Here is a 17,406-nt window from a genome sequence, read left to right on the forward strand (position 1 = left end):
GGGCATCATATTGGCATTTCCAGGGGTTTTCTTTTCCATTTGGTTTCCCTGACGTAGCAGCATGTGAGACAGATTGAGCGTTATGTTTGGGCACTCTGTTCAGCTCTAGCTTGACTGCTTGGTGAGGAGGGAGAGGCGGAGGAATAGCTTGATCTCTCTGGCCTTGCCACACGTGCTCCCGCCTGCCCTGCGTCTCCCGCTGCCTGCCCTCATCTCTGGATGAGTCTCCTCCTGTCCTTTGTTTGTGCTGCTCTCCTGGGAGGTCCTTGTGGGGCTCTTCATAGCAGCTCTGGGCAATGGCCGCCCCGGCCCAGACCTGTGCCGAGCCTTCTGGCCTGTCTTCTGGCTTCGTGGGCCTCCCAGCCCATCTGAGTGATGTCTTTCCTCCAGTGCACAGTGCGGCGGTGAACGCCCTCTCCTTCCACCCGTCGGGAAACTACTTGGTCACGGCCTCCAGCGACTCAACCCTGAAGATCCTGGACCTCATGGAGGGCCGGCTGCTCTACACGCTCCATGGACATCAGGTGAGGGCGTCAGCCTGGGCTGAGTAGCATGGAGTGGGGTGGAGGCGCTGTCTTGAGGTGGCCCTTCCCTTGGAGCCCGATGGAGGGGTTCTGTGGTCCCCTCGCAGCCTGCACATTGGGGTGAGGTGCAGAAGCAGGTTTCCCACCCACAAGACCTGTGACCTCTGGCAGAAGTGCTGGGCCTGGCACTGCAGCTGAGAAGGGAGTACAGGGGTTCAGTTGGGTAGGGGGTCGGAACGGAGGCCTCTGGACAAGGTTGACAGACTTTTCCCAGGGGCTGAATGGAATCTGTCCCCAGTGACCTCAGGCATCACTTGGTCCAGCAGTTGAGTAGAGCCCTGGAACTCGTGCCCTGAATTGCCATCAGGCCTCCTGGGGCCCTTTGGAGGCAGAAACAACAGGTGTCTTGCAGAGGCGGGTGTGAAGGAGGGAAATCTCCCCGCACATTCATGGGGGAATTCCTAGAATTGAAACGAGGGAGAGAGGCCTTCTCTCTGAGCATCTTTCACCAACACATCCGGTGCCCTGGCCCCCTATGTGGGCAGTAGCTGGGCACGGGGCCCAGTGGGCGGTGGACTGCTTGCGGTTCTCCCCTGCAGCCAGCCTGGGTATGGCTGAGCTGTCTCCTGCTGGGACGTGGTTGCCACACCCAAGTGGGTCACAGGTGCAGAGACCAGAGCATTTCAGTTTGTCCACTTCTCCACCCATGAGCAGGGGCAGATGGGATGGAGAGTGGGGACAGGCTCTTTAGGGCTGAGGGAGGCCCTGGGGTGCTCATGTCTCTTGGGCCAGCAGCTAGGTGTGAGGCTTCTAGCCCAGGGCTCTCTGGATCCCACTGCCATCTGAGTCAGAGCACAAGGGCCCTTGGCCATGGCTTGGAGTGGGGGCATGGGCCTTTTCTTCTGCTTCCTTGGGACCTGGAGGCCGCTTGCCCTCAGCCCATGGTGACCTCTGGTCCTCTGTCAGAGAAATGTCTGGTGTGCAGGACCAGCAGGCCTGTTCCCCTGGTGTCGACACATCTAGGTGTCATGTATGGCCATTGCACTGGCGTGATTGCTGCTCCTATTGTCAGCCTGTGGGGGCGCCACCTTTGTTAGCCCTTTGGCAAGTAGTTACTTAGATTCACACGTAACCACTTTCGGATCTTATAACCCAGAGGGCGTTTGAAAACCACATGAACGCTGCTACCTCTCCTGCTCCCACGGAAACGAAGGAAAAGCAATGCACAGAAACACCGTGCGGGCAGGTGCATACCAAGTGATCACCGAGCACTTTCTTCTTTCTTGTGGACGTTCTTTAGACAGCTGACTCACCTCTCAGCCTGAGAAGCCTTGAATGCGGCATCTAAAAGGCCATTCCTGTGTTCAGGCCCAGCATCAGCACATATGGGAAACCTGTGGACATTGTTCTCCAGGAGAAGTGAGACAGGGGCCAAGAGAAACCGCGCAGTTGCCTATCTGCTGTTGAACCTGGAAATGTGGGAGACAGGATGAGAGACAGCGGTGGTTTGGGGGTGTGGAGAACGGGAAATGGCTTCAGAATTCACTTCTTCCTCAGGGCACCAAACTCGCAGTGCCCAGAGGAAGGGGGAAGAAGGAGAAGCGAGCTCACCTCTGTTCATCTTGCCGTCCATTTGTCCATTCATCATCCGCTTTCCAGCTCACCAGGCTGGGTACCAGGGGTATGAAATGGATGTCGTGGTCCCACCCCCTGGGGCTCATGGCCTGGGAAGCAGGGGACTCTCTGGGGACATCAGCAGAGCCGAGGTGGCATGAGATGTGTTAGGAAACCAGGAGAGGCAGGTTGAGTCTTGGATTGTACTTGGAGGGTTGGGTGAAGCAGGTTAGGCTTCTCCCCGCTCAGATGAAAGTGGGAGTCAGAGTGTGAGGCTCACATTTGTTTCTGTTTTGACCCCCCAAAGTCCCTATCAAATACAGAAACTTAGCATTGGTGTGCCATGGGTCTTAGGGGCTCTTCTTCCTGGAGTACCCATAACACAGCCCCACTGTGGGGTGCAGGGTGTGGGAGCCCCAGGGCCTGGCTTCCTTGGGGTTCCGCAGACCGATTCTGGGAGGAAGGAGCTGGCCAGAGCCCCATGCTAGCTTTAACCCCTCTCCTCTTCCTGGAGAGCTGATCTCTCCCTTTCTCCTCCTCCTCTTTCTCAAGACCTGTAGTGAGACCACTGTGCACTCACCGGTGGCAGCTCAGTGCTGGGTTCTCCAACGGGCCACGTGGGCAGACCTGGCCCACTTCCTTTGCCCTCTCTGCCTCCAGGGCACTTTCTTTTGGGCACAGAGTCTTGAAGAGTCTGGTCTCTGGGCTGATGTCGGAGGGCAAGTACGTGGTGTGTGTGTGTGAGGGGAGCTGCAAAACCGAGCCCCGCCTCTGTGCCCCAGTCTGCCAGGGTTTGCTGTGTCTCCTTGTTGGGTCTGACTCTGCCCCTGGGTTTGGGGCGATTCAAAGTCAGCTAAGGGTGGCTTCCTAAGGAAGGAGAGTGCGGTTGAGCAGCTGATTCGGGCAGTTGTTAAAATCAGTCCGCCAGCTGGACCAGATACCTAGTGTGGGCGGACATCTGGGCCGGGAGCGGCTTTGCTCTCCCCGAGGGGACAAGTCTGTGGAAGTTGGGCCTGTGTTGTCACTGGGAGCCAGTGTGCTCCGAAAATGTCCCTGACCTACGAGGGTTTGTGACATGCTGTCGGGCCAGAGTGGCTCAGCTCCAGGAAGAAGTTCTTTGACACCCCTTTGGAGGATGTATTGACTCCTTTGGAGGATGTATTGCCCCTGCCAAGCCACAGGGAGAGGGCCTGCACCACGGGCTGAGGAGTGGGCTGAAGCCCCGCCCAGATGCTCTGTGCCATGTCTGGTCCTTTTAGGCTCCCCCGCTCGTGAAGTCCCCTCCCTGTCCCATCCTTCCAGGAAGATGCACAGCTGCACTCCTTGGTGACTTGAGCTTCCACATTCTGTTCCAGGAGGTAGTGAGGGCCTCACCAAACACAGCTGTCACCAGCCACTTCCTGAAGCCTGTGGCACCCACAGCTCCCAAGTGGTCCCAGATGCCCAGGGATTCTGTTCCCCAGATGAGAAGACAGATTTGAAAGCACTTTTGAGTCCTGGCGGGGGAACTGAGGTCCAGAGAATGATCTGGACTTGTAGGGGGTCTCATGCAGCTTAGGGTTGTTGACCTGGAACGAGTACCCACATCTGCAGTTTCCACCACACCCGTTGACCTCATATGTATGGCTTTTAGAAGTTGTGATCTCACTCTTGTTTTCAGATCACTGGTCTGTGTAGGAGGCCAGCGGGCCTCATAGCTTCTTGTGTTCCAGCCTTGCTGCTAGGTGATGGCGTTCTGGTCCAGCAGGAGAGGGATCCCCAGGAAGCTTTGGTTTGGACTTGGAGGACCTCCTTGTAACCGCCCTCAGGCATAGCCCCGAGGGAGCCGTAGAGGGAGGGCTATTGAGTTGTTCTGCCACGTGGAGCAGCCACCCCTTCAGGCCTCCAGGTCCACGCTTATGAGAAGAGATAGTGCAGGCCAGGGGTCAGAGGCCAGCCGAGAGGAGCCTGCCACAGGGAGCTGGTGCTGCGGGGAGCCAGACCTCGAGCAGGAGAGGGGGCTCTGTGTGTGGCAGGGAAGTGTCTCCGTGTTCTGTGAGAGGGCCGGCCTGAGCCAGCCCCACTGGGGGAAAAGTGAGGAAGGGTCAGGGGAGGCCATGCTGTTGGGTAGAAGCTCTCTTGCCTGAGTTGAGGCCAAAAGTCTCTCATTGTTTCCTAAAGGCGTAGGGGCACCAGGACAGGCACATGCCAAGTGCAAAGCTGAGATCAGGATCACCCAGTGTGGCCTGGGTCTCCTGGGCTGGGCCCACGTGCTGGCACTGAGGACAGCTTGTGCCCCCAGGAGTCTGACCATGCCGGCAGTTTGGTGGTTCTCTGGCGTGCATGTGATTGGTCACACTTCCATCGGCCCATGTGAGGCCGGCTTACCTGTGGGGCTGGGGCTGGACGGCAGTTACAAGTTTATTGTGAGCCTGAAGGATTCTGGTGCTTCTCCCCTGCAGTCCTGGCTTTGGGACTCTGAGCCACAAAGGGCCATTCAGGGGGTGTGGCTGGCGGCTGAGTGAGGCTCCTGCCCCGTGGGAGCTTGACGCCACGTGTGCTGTACCCGAGAAACAGCTCCTCGGCTGCAGCTGGGGCTCGTGTGGCTCTTCAGAGGCTTCCACAGGGTGGATGTCTCCAGGTGATTTGGGGAACAGGCCAGAGAGTTGAGCAGGCCCTTTGCTGGCTCCAACCCCACACGGGCCCTGGCCCCTCACCGCCCTGCTACCCCTGCTGTGCAGGGGCGGCAGGTTTCCAAACTCAAGCCGAGCAGACACTGGCACCTTTGCCGGGGCAGGGGGGTGGGACAGGCTGAGGAGCCTGTTGGGGCTGAGACGTTGGGTAGCCCTCTGCTTCCAGACAAATCTGCCCATCCGGGTGGAGAGTGGACAGAGCAGGCAGGCGCTGCCAGCCTGGATATGGTGCACTGTCTTCCTTCCTCCGCCACTGGGGACACTGGGGTGATTTCTCTCTCAGTGATTGGGCTGGAAAAGAGCCTGCACCGGTCACCTTTGCCAGCTGCTTTGACTGAGACCACCTGCTGGATACGTTCGGTTGGGGAGGGTTCACAGCCTTGTCTGATGCCCAGCTTTCTAAGGAAACACCCCAACATTTCCAGGGATGAACAGCTTGTACCCACCTGTTTCTGGTTTAGAAAAATGGTGGACACTCTTCCATCTTGTTCAGCCAGAAAAGCCTGAGCCTTGGGGGACCACAAATGGGAGGAAAGGGTTTGGACGTTGGGGTCAAACCATTCTGGCTCTACCTCTTAGCCTGTGACAGTGGGCAAGACCTTGACTTTGCCAAGCCTTTCCTCCTCTGTAAGAACGACGCCCATATCTGTCATAATGGGAGAAGACATGTCCTCACAGATGCCGGTCCCTGTCCTGCGCAGCTCTTGGAAAATGACCCCATGCTGTTCTAGATGAGAGCTCTTTAAAAGGCTGTTTAAAGTTTCTCTTATGGGCATGGTCCTGGCATCATGGATGGGTAATGTTTGTTAGGAAACTGAGTACATATTAGGGGGCTCTGATGACTTAACACCACTGATGGGCACAGGGCCATAGCCTTCGGCCCCTCCCCCTCTGGGTTGGGGCTCACCCATTTCCCCTCCTCCCACTTACCCACAGAGTCTCTGAAGGGTTTCCCTGGCTTCTTATTTTATTGAGGGTTGTTCTCATCTGCCCCAGAACATCCTCTTGCTCTGGCTTCTCTTTTGTCACACAACTCCTAAAATCCGTCCCACAGTGGGTGGGCTGTAGTGATTCCCCGACAGCTTGTCCCCACCAGCTGTCCTGAGTGGGTTCGGCCTGCTGCTGCCTTGGTCTACAGGTCTGCTTCCGTTGCCCGTTATTAGTCCCGCCCATCGGGTCTTTTCCAGGGCCTGACTCCTGGAGGACAGGCCGGGTATCTGATGATACTGGACTGGGTAGGGGTGCCAGCGCCCTCTCTGAGGCTCTGGGAAGTCTTGCTGTGGGGATCTGCCATGACCGGGACAGTTAAGCAGGAGGAAAGGGAGACCCTGCTTCTTGCTGGATCCTGTACAGACTTAGGGCGTCAGCTGCACGGGAGCTTCCTTACCCCGCTCACCCCACACTTTGCCGCAGGGAAGACCAGGAGAGGGGAGGGCTTTTCCACCAACAGCAGCTGTCTTTCGAAGCCTTGCGCCCCGAGCAAGGCCCCCATAGTTTTGTGTGGCAAATGTGGGGGCATCGTGCTAGAAATACAGATTTATTTTTCTGTATTTTCCGAAACATAATCTCGAGACATGCTCATTTGGTTTTAGTCCCCAGAGCTATTTGGGAGAGGAGGGTAGGCGGGGCGTGGGTGGGGCGTTAAATCTGGTGTTTGCGGCTGTGCAGTTGGCGTTCGTGTCTCTGTGGAGTGACTGAACCGCACAGGGACCAGTGGGCACGTGGTTCCCCGAACCTCAGCTGGCCCGCAGTGGAGCGAGCACCCATCACCCAGGGCCCAGAGCCCCAAACCCGGGGCAGCTGTGTGAGAGGCTGTGCTCGGTTGTCGAGAAATCACAGGCTCGGAGCACGGGGTCGGCCGATGCTACTGGTAGCTTGTGCCACGCCGGGGGCTGGGGCTGGGGAAGTGGCAACAAGGGGGACTCGCCCTCTAGGAGGAGAGACAGCAGGGGGACAGAGCGGCCTGGGCACGTGGGCCGCCCCTGGCTGCCCCAGGAGGAAGGAAGCTCTCAGAATGGGCCCCTCCCACCTCGTTTCTCTGCGCCCTGTGGCCCTTGTGTAGTTGTTCGTTTTGGAGACTCGCTTTGCTGCTTGAGAGGCTTAGATCTGCCTTGGATGGTTGGGCAGCTCCCGGGAGAAGTGAGGGGACATTAAGAGGGAGTGGAGCTCACTTACTCCAACTGAAGTAACCAAGAGCTCAGCCTGACCCCCTGTCCCCTGCCGGCAGCCCAGAGTTCAGGGCTGGGAACGGGTGTCCTTGGCCAAGGTCAGGAGCAGCCTAGGTGGTCGCTCCTTGTCTGTGGGGCCGCACAAAGGGACATAAGCACCAGCCCACAACAGGTCTAGCGCGTGAGTGCCAAGCCTCCCTCGCGGGGATTTGTGGAAGAATCGTCCTGGTGGACTGGGTTGCGGTGTCTTTGCCTGAGCACGGGCGTCAGAGTCCAGAGCACCCATGCCAGAGGCCTCCTTGGTCTCCGTGTATCTGTTTGATGGCCGCTCTTCTTTTACCTCTGACGTGGGGCAGGTGGTGTGACGTTGCTTTTTGTTCGCTGGCAGCCAGTGAAAAACATATCAAAACCCTTGCATGGTGGGGGTGGGGGTACCTGGCTGGGCCTTTGCCCCTGTAGCTGTTGTGGCCATAGCGGTCAAAGTTCAGGTGTGCAGGGACTCAGGGAGTCAGGCCGGAGGGGGTGAGGCCAGCGGAGAGGTCTGGACAAACTGCAGGGTCTGTGGAGTGAGAGTCGTCAGGAGCTGTGGGATCTAAACACCATGGCATCCTTTGTTTTGCCTTTTTTTCCCCCCTCCATTGACACCTTGCTGTTTGAGAGTGAAGGAACCAGCCAGTATGGGTCCCTTGGGTCTGGAGGTTGGCAAGGCAGAGGCGGTGTGTGGTGAAATGACTGGGTGTGAGTCCAGCTGAGCTCGAGGGCCACGTGCAGCTGGGTCAGGGGGGAGAGAGAGGTGGGGGACCGTGCTCACCATGATCATCTCACAAAAGGCTCCAAATGGCCAGATCCAGAGAGGGAGGGGGGAAGGATCTGGTTGAGGCTAGGCAGCGTCCCTGCCAGTGGACCTGGCCTGGAGCCAGATGGGGACCAGGGCTTCAGGCAGGTGGGCACCCCTGGCGATCAGGGGCAGGTCAGACCCACGCTGCCGAGGGCCCAGCTGAGAGCTGCTGCTCGGAGTCCTGCTCGGGAGGCGCTGCAGAGGCCCCGGGCCTTGCCTGTGGGAAGAAACAGCTTGGCCACATGCCTGGCCCTAGCCGGTGAACGAATGCATCAAGAGTGACTAATTGACTGAAAGGAATCAGCCACTGTGAAGGCGGGACAGTCTCAGAGAACACTCCTGATCACAACTGGTCCCTGCCGGTGATAAAGGAGACTCCCCCAGCCCGCAGGGTTTGGAAACTAGAACTCACTTCTAAATAACTGCTGGGCTAAAGAGAAAATCCCAGTGGAAATGGAACATTTGGAGATGAAGGACAGTGAAAATACTGCATATGGGAAACTTTGGGGATCCAAGCTCTAAGATGGCAGTCAGAGGCAAATTTGTAGCCTTAAATGAATTTATTTAAAACCAAGAAAGATCAAAAATAACCAAATTCAGAGCTCAATGTAGGAGGCTGCAGAAAGAACACGGAAAGAGGCCTTCTTGAGCTCACAGTTTTGCGGAGCGGCGAGCAGTTCAGTGGGGCCAGGGTGCTGATGGGAAGGGCAGAGGAGAGGGCCTGGTGAGGTCTCTGGGGGTCTGGGTGGTCTGGTGCCCCGAAGGCCCACCAGGGGTTGGGTTGAAGATTGTCAGCAGTGAAGAGCCGAGTCTGCATTGCAGTCCATGATGACTTTGGCCCACAGCAGAGCCCAGGGCCAGCCATTCTCTGGGCTGTGCTTTGAGTGCCCTGGACTGCTTCTGTGGGCCCCAGGGTGGATGGGTAGGAGCCTTCATGGAAACCAATCTTTCCAGGAACACCGAGGTACCTGGTCCAGGAGCCATGCAGTCCTCTTGGTAAACGGGCACTGTTGGGGAGGACTGTAGACCTCAATGCTCAAGAGCTCCTCTGAGCGCCCTTGTCGCTCATGCCCTCCCTGGAGTTTTCTGGGACTTGGACGCTGGGGAAGGCTCTAGTTCTTCTTGCCTGGAGGGCTCCTAGCACCTGCTTTCTGGTCCTGATCCCCCTGCCAAACTGGGCTGCCGGCCACATTCTTCAGTGGTCCTGCTGCTGCTTGGCCTCTAACATCTTGTCCCCAGCTTGGCATCTGGTGTTGAGTGTCAACAGGAAAGGAGACTGACCCACGAATATTTGTTTGGTTCCTTAGTTGCTGTGACTTCTTGGAAACCTGCCATTCCTCAATGAGCTCTGGGCAGCCAGAGAGCCTGGCTTTTTTGACACTCCACGTACTATGTTCCTTCCCTTTTCTGTCTTCCCTCTTTGTTTTTCCTCAAAATGAGAACAGTTTTGTTTTGTTTTTGTATTAATGTAACGGTGCTCTATACTCGTTAAAAAATTCAAAGTATGGGAAATTACAGAGATTTCTAAGACTCAAGTAAGTCACCTGAAATTGCCTCCCCCCACTTAAGTCCTGTCAGTGTGTGGTGACTGTCTGCCTGGGAGGGTATCTGCGTGACAGACGACCTGCTCCCATCCTACCCCCAGGCCCTGCGCCTGCAGCCCGTGATGCTGCGCTCCTGGTATTGCACACTCACCTATGCAGGTGGACATTGTTCCCCATCAGTGAGAATGGATCTCCTTTGTCCTGATGGATGGCTGCAGAGGACCCCCGGGCTGCTGTGAGCCCAGCCCCTTCGGGCCCCTTGTACTTCTTCGTCACCCCCACTATGGGCAGCTCAGAGAGGAGGAGCCGTGGGTAGATTCCAGAAGCATGGGCAGACGTGCTGCCTCCTGCCCAGTGTGCCTGGGCCCAGGGGGCAGCTCTGTCTAACCTGCCTGTCTCTTCTGGGCAGGCAGAAGCTGGCCTTGCTCCGTGTTGTCGGGTCCCTTTCCAGCCCACAACCTGTCTAGTCTTTTCTGCCACCGAGTGGAAGTGCTTCCCAGTATTCCTATTGTCCACGGGTCCACCGCTGTGTCAGCCCTGCTGCTGGAGGCCCCTCATATTTGCTGTTGGAGCTCCTGTTGCTCCCTGTCCTGCTCTGGAGGAACTGAGGTGGCCTTTGATGGAGCCCGCGCTGTCATCATCTAGGCGAGAACCTCTTCTATCTGGCTTTGCTTGGGGAATGCCAGGTGTTGCCGCATTAACAGTTTGGCCAAAAGGAAGCAATGGTTCCTTTTGGCCAAACTTTTAACGTGGTGGTGTGCCGAGCAGACTCTTGCTCTGAGCATCTTCCTGCAATGGGTTTCAGGCGTGTGGGGAAGAGCCCCCGCCCTTTACCAGGAGATCATGCCCCCTGCCCCAAGCCTGAACATGCGCACTGGTGTGGCCAGGTGCAGGCCTGACATCACCCTTCGGACAGTTCAGTGGACCTTCAGCGCGTGAGAAGCCAGAGTGGCATGTCTCCTCCCAAGGCCCCAACATGAAGGAAGTGATGTGCCCGTTAGAGGGAAACGTCACTTTGCTCCCCTGCCCAGGCACCTTCAGTAACCCCACCCCATCCTCCTCCTTGCCCTGGTTCTGGCCTTTTGGTTCGCCTGAGCTCCCCAAGTGCCCTGCCTCTGCTCGTTGGCTCCTCCACGGGGCTCCGTGCTTCTCTGGTCAGCTGCAGTGTGGTGTTGGTGGTGGGGGGCATGGTCTGGGTCAGGGGGACCTAGTTCTGGCCCCAGTGCTGGGCCTGGGATAGGTCAGTGCACCTCTCTGACTCCTTGGGAAGTGAGGACGTGATGTCCGTCTGGTAGGGCTGTCAGCGTGGCCTTTCCTGCTCATTCCTTTCGGCCCAACCCTCGACCTCATGGCCTGGCTTTTGTCAGTGGTGCTTGGGACCAGAGTCTCAGCAGTAGTGCTCATGCTTGGGCACCTGCCAGTTCCTCCGCCAAAGGTTGGGGAGGGCATGGGCTGGATGAGGTGCTCAGCCCTGAGTCCTGCTGCCACTCTCACTCACGAGCTTCTGGTTTCTTCCTGTGCGTTGAGAATCTAGAGTGACCTTTGGCGTTTGCTCTTTTTGGCTTGTTCTCCTAGGGTCCAGCCACCACTGTTGCCTTTTCAAGAACGGGGGAGTATTTTGCTTCTGGAGGTTCTGATGAACAAGTAAGTAAAGAATGATTTGAGGGGTCTCAGCTGATACTGAGCAGAACAGAACAGGGGGCCGAGGTGTCTTGGGGATGGACAGGCTGGGTTTCACCAGCTTCCTTGGTGGCTTTCAGCAACCTTGAGGCCTGGATCTTGGGGTGGGGCCCCCAGAGCTGGGCCCTGGCCTCCCCAGAGCAGGAGTGCTGCAGGTGCCAACGCGTGGCAGCATCTCAAAACCCTTACAGCTCAAACCAGAGTGGGTAGGAAGTCTGGGTTACTGTTGCCGTGAGAAAGTTAAAAGGTTTCTTTAGGAACTTCTTTCTCCTGCTTATAGGTGAATAATTAGATGACTCTTGGATGCTTACTGCGGGCCTGGTAATGAGGGCAACATGGCAAGAGCGTCACCCCTCATTCAGTCCTCAGGGCAGCCGCGTGGGGCAAGCCTTCTCTTCAGCTGTTCTGTGGGTGAGGAAACCGCGCCTCGGCTGCAGCAGAGCTGGAGCCTGCGCTAGAGCCTGCACTCTGTCGTCTGCCGTCCTTTGCTCCGGTGCTGTCTGAGGGGGCAGCATTTTCCAGCTCCAGGCTGTGGAGCGAGGACATGTGTGAGGAGGTCCTGTCCTGCCTTGTCACCCTGTCAGCCGCCCTGGTGCCTCCTGCCCAGACTGCTCAGCCCTGGTTACCTGCCTCCTGCGGGGCACCCTGTCCCTGGGGTCTGGCCCAGAGTCTGGCACCTGGGAGGCTCCAGGGCCGTTGAAGTGTCCACCCATTGGAAATCTTTCTCCGGGTTCTGGTGCAGTGCTACTTGTCCAGAAAACCACACTTCCCTGAGGCAGGGAGGAAGGGGTGGCTGTTCCGAGCCACTGGTGACCTGGTGTGTCACCTAGAATGTTCATCCCACTGCTCCCGGGCCTCACAGCTCTGACAGCTCTGCCCAGGAAAGTGCTGCTGGCCTCCCAGTGAGCGCCAGCCCCGGCCTGATGGACCGATTCTGGTTGAGTCTCTGCCAGTAAAGCAGAGGGCGGTTGGAGGCACAGCACGGCTAAGAGATGGCAGGCATCTTCCCATACCAGCACCGGTTCCTGTGCTGACCACACAAGGCAGGAGGAGGGCAGAGGGAACCCCTGAGCCTTCCCCGGGCATGGAGGCCTGGCTCCTTGCTCAGAAGACTGGGGAAACTAGTACAGTAAATTCACACCATAAATAGAGTCCTGGCAAAAGAAATTCACATAGCACAAGAGGCAACCTGGTAGGAAGTAGGGCTTCCCCCACCCTGGCCCCTGCTTGGGCAGCCGCTGCTGTCGGCTCCCTGGCTGCCTTCTGATTGTCTGCTCCGAGAGCCTTTTGGGAATGACATTTGATGTTCTCTCTTCACATTCCTGATAGCCATTCCCCGGCTCAGGACCATTCAGCAGTTAGACTTGTGCAGTACACAGGACCCTATAAACAAGGGGGTGTGTGCCGATGTTCTTTTTGTAAAGGGGACAGATGAGAGACCCCAGATGCTCATCAGTTGGGGAGCAATGAACAGTGGTGCTGCTCTGGGAGTGGCGAGCAGCCTCCCAAAGAACCAGGCTCGTGGCTGCATCCCGATGGGTCATGCATCCAGGGCACGTTGAATTTCCATCCTATGTGGATTCGTTGGTTTTTCTGTGGCCTCAGTTGACTACTGGCCACGATTCACAATTCCTGCCATCCTGGAAGTGGCCCTAGAGGAGTGCAGCCGCGGGTGGCCCGCACCCTCCAGCAGGGAGCGCTCTTGCCCAGCTTTTGTTGGAGGAGCCTCAGGGCATGAAGATCCCCCCAGTGGGATGCAGAATAATGGACATGTTACCGACTTCTCCCTGGGGGCCAGTGTCTGTGCCAGACTGTCTCCTGTGAGTTTCATTGCAGCCCTGTGAGGTGGGAACTATGACCATTCCCTTTTCACAGATGAGGAAACTGAGGCACAGAGAGGTTGAGTCCCTTGCCTAGAGCCACACAGTAAGGGGTGGAGCCAGGATCTTAACCCTAGTTATCTGGCCTGGAGTCTGTACCTGAACCACTTCTCACAGTGAAGCCAGCCAGGCCCCCACCCTAAGGAACTTGTATTTTAGTGGGGAGACAGATGGTAGACAAGGAAAAGGGACAAAGATTAACTAAATACCGACTCTGATGCCTTGAAGGAAAGAAGTAGAGGGCTATGATGACAACCAGCAGGAGGGCCAGGGAAGGCCTCTCTGAGAAGGTGGTATTAGAGCAGACACTTCAGCCTGAAGTGCCAGCTACACAGAGCTTGGGCCTGGGACATCCAGGCCCGGGGAGCAGCCAGTGCAGAGGCCCAGTGGTGATAGTGACTCTCCATCCTGGTGGAGCACCCGATCCTCTCGGGGCCTGTTCAGAGATGGGGCAGGTCCCGGAGGGAGTGGGGTGCCAGGTGGGGATCACAATCCCACCACTGGCCCAGAACTTTGGGGGTGACCTCTGGGCCCGTTTTCTCCATGGAGAAGGACTGGTAAGGGATTTTTCTCCCCCTGATTCTGTGTGCTTATTGGTCTCGGCAGGTAATGGTTTGGAAGAGTAACTTTGATGTTGTCAATTACGGAGAAGTCCTAAGAGTGCAGAGGCCCCCGGCCACGCTGGCCAGCTCCTCCAGGACTCTGGTAAGTGGCTTGACAGGCATATCCTGAGCCCTATGACTGGTGGGCTGGGTCATGGTGAATAGCACTGGGCTCGGGGGTGGTAGGGGTGCTGCAGGCTTAGGCCGGTCCCAGGGAAGAGACCCTGGTAAGATCTCATCATTTACCAAAAACTTAAGTGCTTGTGGTGCTTTGTTTCAAATCTGGAATGAACACATAAGACATGAAGAGGCTGTTAGCGCACACTGCTGGGTGCCTAGGCCCTGTACTGTCTGGCGGGGGACTATTTCCATGCTGTAAGCCGTTGGTTATTTGAGGCCTGAGGAAAGGAAGGACCCATCGTTTGCTGATCCTTGAGCTCGATGTCGGGTTCCTAGAGGGTGTGGGGCCTGAAGCCACAGCTGGGACAAATGGGAAGGGCCCCAGCCCTGTTGTTCTTACTTCCTTTTTTTTTTTTTTTTTTATTTTAACCATGGAAAGGAAGTTCCTCAGCCACAAACCATTTTTAGTACCTTTGTTGGTAAAAGGGCATTCAGTGTTCCTGAATTAAAATAGTTAATATTTTTTGGACAAATATTTGGGGGAAAAAAGATAACTGATACCATCTCACTGAATAAGGTCACATTCAGCTTTGGCTAAAATAAACGGTGAAGCCAAGGAGGTGGAACTGTGAGGCTTGTAAGCTCCAGTGGCCTCAGGCTGCTCAAATCTCTCCCTCCTGGACCTTAGAGGCAGTGTGGCCTCTCCCACACGCGGAAACTGGCCTGAACAACAGGAAGCGGCTTGCCCAAGGTCCCCAGCAAGTCAAGGTTGGCCCAGAATAGAACCAGGAAGCCTCTGAGTCCATCCCGGGGCTTTCTTTGGCTCCAGCAGAGGGCTCTGCCCCGCCCACACCCCATCCTGTGTGTTGGGGCTCCCTCTAGGAACATGCAGGTTGGGATTTAAAGCTTTTCTTCCAAGGGTTGCCCTTGGCCCAGAGGTTTTGTTCTCCCTCCGCATTTGCTAAGGAGTGGCCGGTTCTCAGCGTCTGGGTTTGCTGGGGGTGCGGGGAGGGGGTGGCTGGGGTGCACGGTGGTGTGCTGCCATTTCATCTCCACCTGGAAAGGCATCTTCCAAACTGGCGTTGGGATCCTCTGGGGTCCACGCCCACTCCCCGACAGCTTCCCGTCTCTTGGGTATTTACGGCGAGCCAGGCCCTGCCGAGGCCTTTACGTGTACTGCCCTGTATATTCCTTACCTCATTAGGATGAGTGGGTAAAGTTACTGCTCTCATTCACAGAGGAGACACCTGGGGCTTAGTTGTCTGCCTGGTGCCTGGACCTGGGGACCCACCATGCTGGTCCCTCTGAGCAGGGCTGAGTAAGCTGGAAACTGCAGGTGGCAGAGGGCTGCCTGGAAGCTCTTTCCCACCCTGGGGGAGGGCCCTGCCACCTGTCTCTTGGGAATGGTTAGTAATCACCAGCAAGGGGAGAATCCCATGCTCCTTTTCTTGTAGCTATTGAGAAAGTAACTTGGACCAGCTGCCTCTTGTCCCTTCAGCCCTAGCTCAGAGACGGGGTGTGGGGCACCCTTGCTTCCCATAGCTGTGGGGCCTGATCATCTAGGATGAAGGATGTGGGGTGGGGAAAGCCAGCAGGACAGGGCAGGGTAGGGCCTGGGTGCTCGAACCATCAGCCGCGCTCAGGAAAACCATTTGTTCCCCTCAGGCCCTCTGCCCAGTGGGCATCACCACGTGGGGCTCAAATTGGGGAAGGGGTGTGGGCCCTGGCTGTGTGGTCCCAGGTAAAGCACCCACTCTATGCAAGCCTCCGTTTCCACGATGGGACCCGAATACGCTCACAGGCTCTGAGGACCCCATGTGTGATGTAGGTGACCTCTGCTAACCTATGAAGTGACTTGACTTGTTAATGCTGAAATCATTCTTCATTTGGGGCTTTTTCCTCATTTGTCTCAGGCCCCTTTGAGACTCTGACGTGACCTATAGGTCCTCCTCCAGACGCACTACGTCCACACACGCATACCACTGGTGTACCCTTTCAGGGGCTGCTCTGATCTCAGGACTCCCAGGTCAAGAGGAGAGTTGGGGAGGCTGTTTTGTTTTGTTTTGTTTTATATACGTAACATAAAATTCACCATTTTGCCTATTTTTAAGCATACAATTGAGTGGCATTAAGTACATTCGCACTGTTGGGCAACAATCATCACCATCGTACACAGAATTTTTTCATCTTCCCAAACTGAGACAAGCTAGTCAGTATAGCACGGCTCAGTGGCTAGGTCTTCCCCTGAGTTGGGAAGGCAAGCTGACGAGTATGGTCTCGCCCGTCCTGCACCAGGGCTTCCCTGGTGCCGAGATAGTACTGGTGACCGATTCTGTGGCCGGCCGGGGTGTCTCAGCTCCTCAGGGAGCCCAGGAGCTGTAAGTTCAGGGAGCCCCCACCCGTCTAGCTCTGTCCACATTACCATCCTTCCAGCAACCCAGGGGTTCTCAGCCTCGGCACGTCGATTCTTTGGGCCAGATGAATCTTGGCCCAAAGAAATCCTGTTCATTGTAGGATGTTTAGGAACATCCCACTAGCTGCCGGTAGCATCCCCCGCCCCCAGTTGTGACAGTCACAAATGTCTTCAGACGTTGCCAAATGTCTCCTGGGGAGCAGCATTGCTCCCAGTTTAGAATCACTGCAGTAACTCCTGCCTCGGAGTGAGCCCAGAAAGGGGGCTGCTGCAGCAGCAGGAGGAGGGTGGGAATGCGGGCATGGCTGTCATGGTGGGAGGAGCTTAGGGGGGGCACTGAGGACTCTGGAGCCGTGCTCCTGCTTGATGGGCCAGATCTGGGCTCCCCCCCAGCAGCTGTGGCCCAGGTCTCTCAGCCTGACTTTCTAACACAAGCCCATTTTGTAGAAATGTCGTTTGGCTTATCACACTGTGGAATCTTCCATGGGTGATGATAAACAACAAAAAAGACCTTGAGCAACTTGGTTTTCTTCACTACACTTGGAGTGTATTCTTACCCTTCCTGCCTGCGGGCTTCCCGGGCTCTACGGTAGTACCTCGTGAGTGATTTGGTGGCTTGGCTTCTCAGAGAGCCCACGAGCACCACCACCGTGCCCAAGGAGCTCTCAAACCTGAAGGCCCCTACCCCTTCAGCTCTGTCTGCACGCTGGGTCTCGGATTCTAATGCCGCACGAGTCACTCCTGCACGTTTGGGGATTTTAGGAAGCACATTGGACCAGGCGCTGGATCTTGAATTCTGGACCACATGCCTATTAGAGTTTGGCAGTTTAAAGCCAGAGGGGCAGACCATGGCAAGGGCAGCCCTGTGAGCCTGTGACAGCCCCTGCCCTGGACCCCTGCCCTGACTGTGGCATTCAACTCCCACTCTTGGAATGAAGGCCATCCTTGAGCCCACTCTGAACAGAGCTCTGTTCACTGCCGGAGCTATTTTCAACCTCTGGTTGAAATTCACAGCTTATTTTTAGACACATTTCATGTTGAAAAGCAAAAGCCATTTCCCAGCCCTTCAGAATGAGAATAATGGGTTCCATTTTCCCTCTATTCTTGGCTGAGTTGCGATGAGGAGGGATTTCAGGGCTGTGGCTGGGGAGCTTTCTCTGCTTAGAAGCCTGCAGAGGAAGGACTCCAGCCCGTGCACTGGGCTGAGGGTGGGCAGGAAACTCCGTGGTCTGCCCCACGACACGCTGCGTGGCTGGAGGAAGGTTGCAAGGTTCCAAGCAGATGAGCCGCCTCCCAGAGGGGCTTGTGTGGGGCCCCATGAGCTGTCTGTGGCAGGGGCTTGTGCCGGCGT

At 56.5% G+C, this 17,406-nt stretch overlaps 1 protein-coding gene across 2 annotated transcripts in view; it reads left to right on the forward strand.

Moving 5' to 3' along the window:
* The window catches only part of POC1A (POC1 centriolar protein A), a gene marked incomplete at both ends in the record, with an annotated part of 75,609 nt that overhangs the window by 15,071 nt on the left and 43,132 nt on the right, over positions 1 to 17,406 (forward strand). For both annotated transcript variants that reach the window (XM_082847806.1, XM_082847807.1), the window contains 3 exons: positions 391 to 524; positions 10,936 to 11,004; positions 13,527 to 13,625. In XM_082847806.1, coding sequence (XP_082703932.1) covers positions 391 to 524; positions 10,936 to 11,004; positions 13,527 to 13,625 — 302 coding nt within the window. The remainder of the gene's footprint in view (positions 1 to 390; positions 525 to 10,935; positions 11,005 to 13,526; positions 13,626 to 17,406) is intronic.

This window comes from Leucopleurus acutus, assembly GCF_964270905.1.
Source record: "Leucopleurus acutus genome assembly, chromosome: 10".
Classification (NCBI taxonomy): Eukaryota; Metazoa; Chordata; class Mammalia; order Artiodactyla; family Delphinidae; genus Leucopleurus; species Leucopleurus acutus.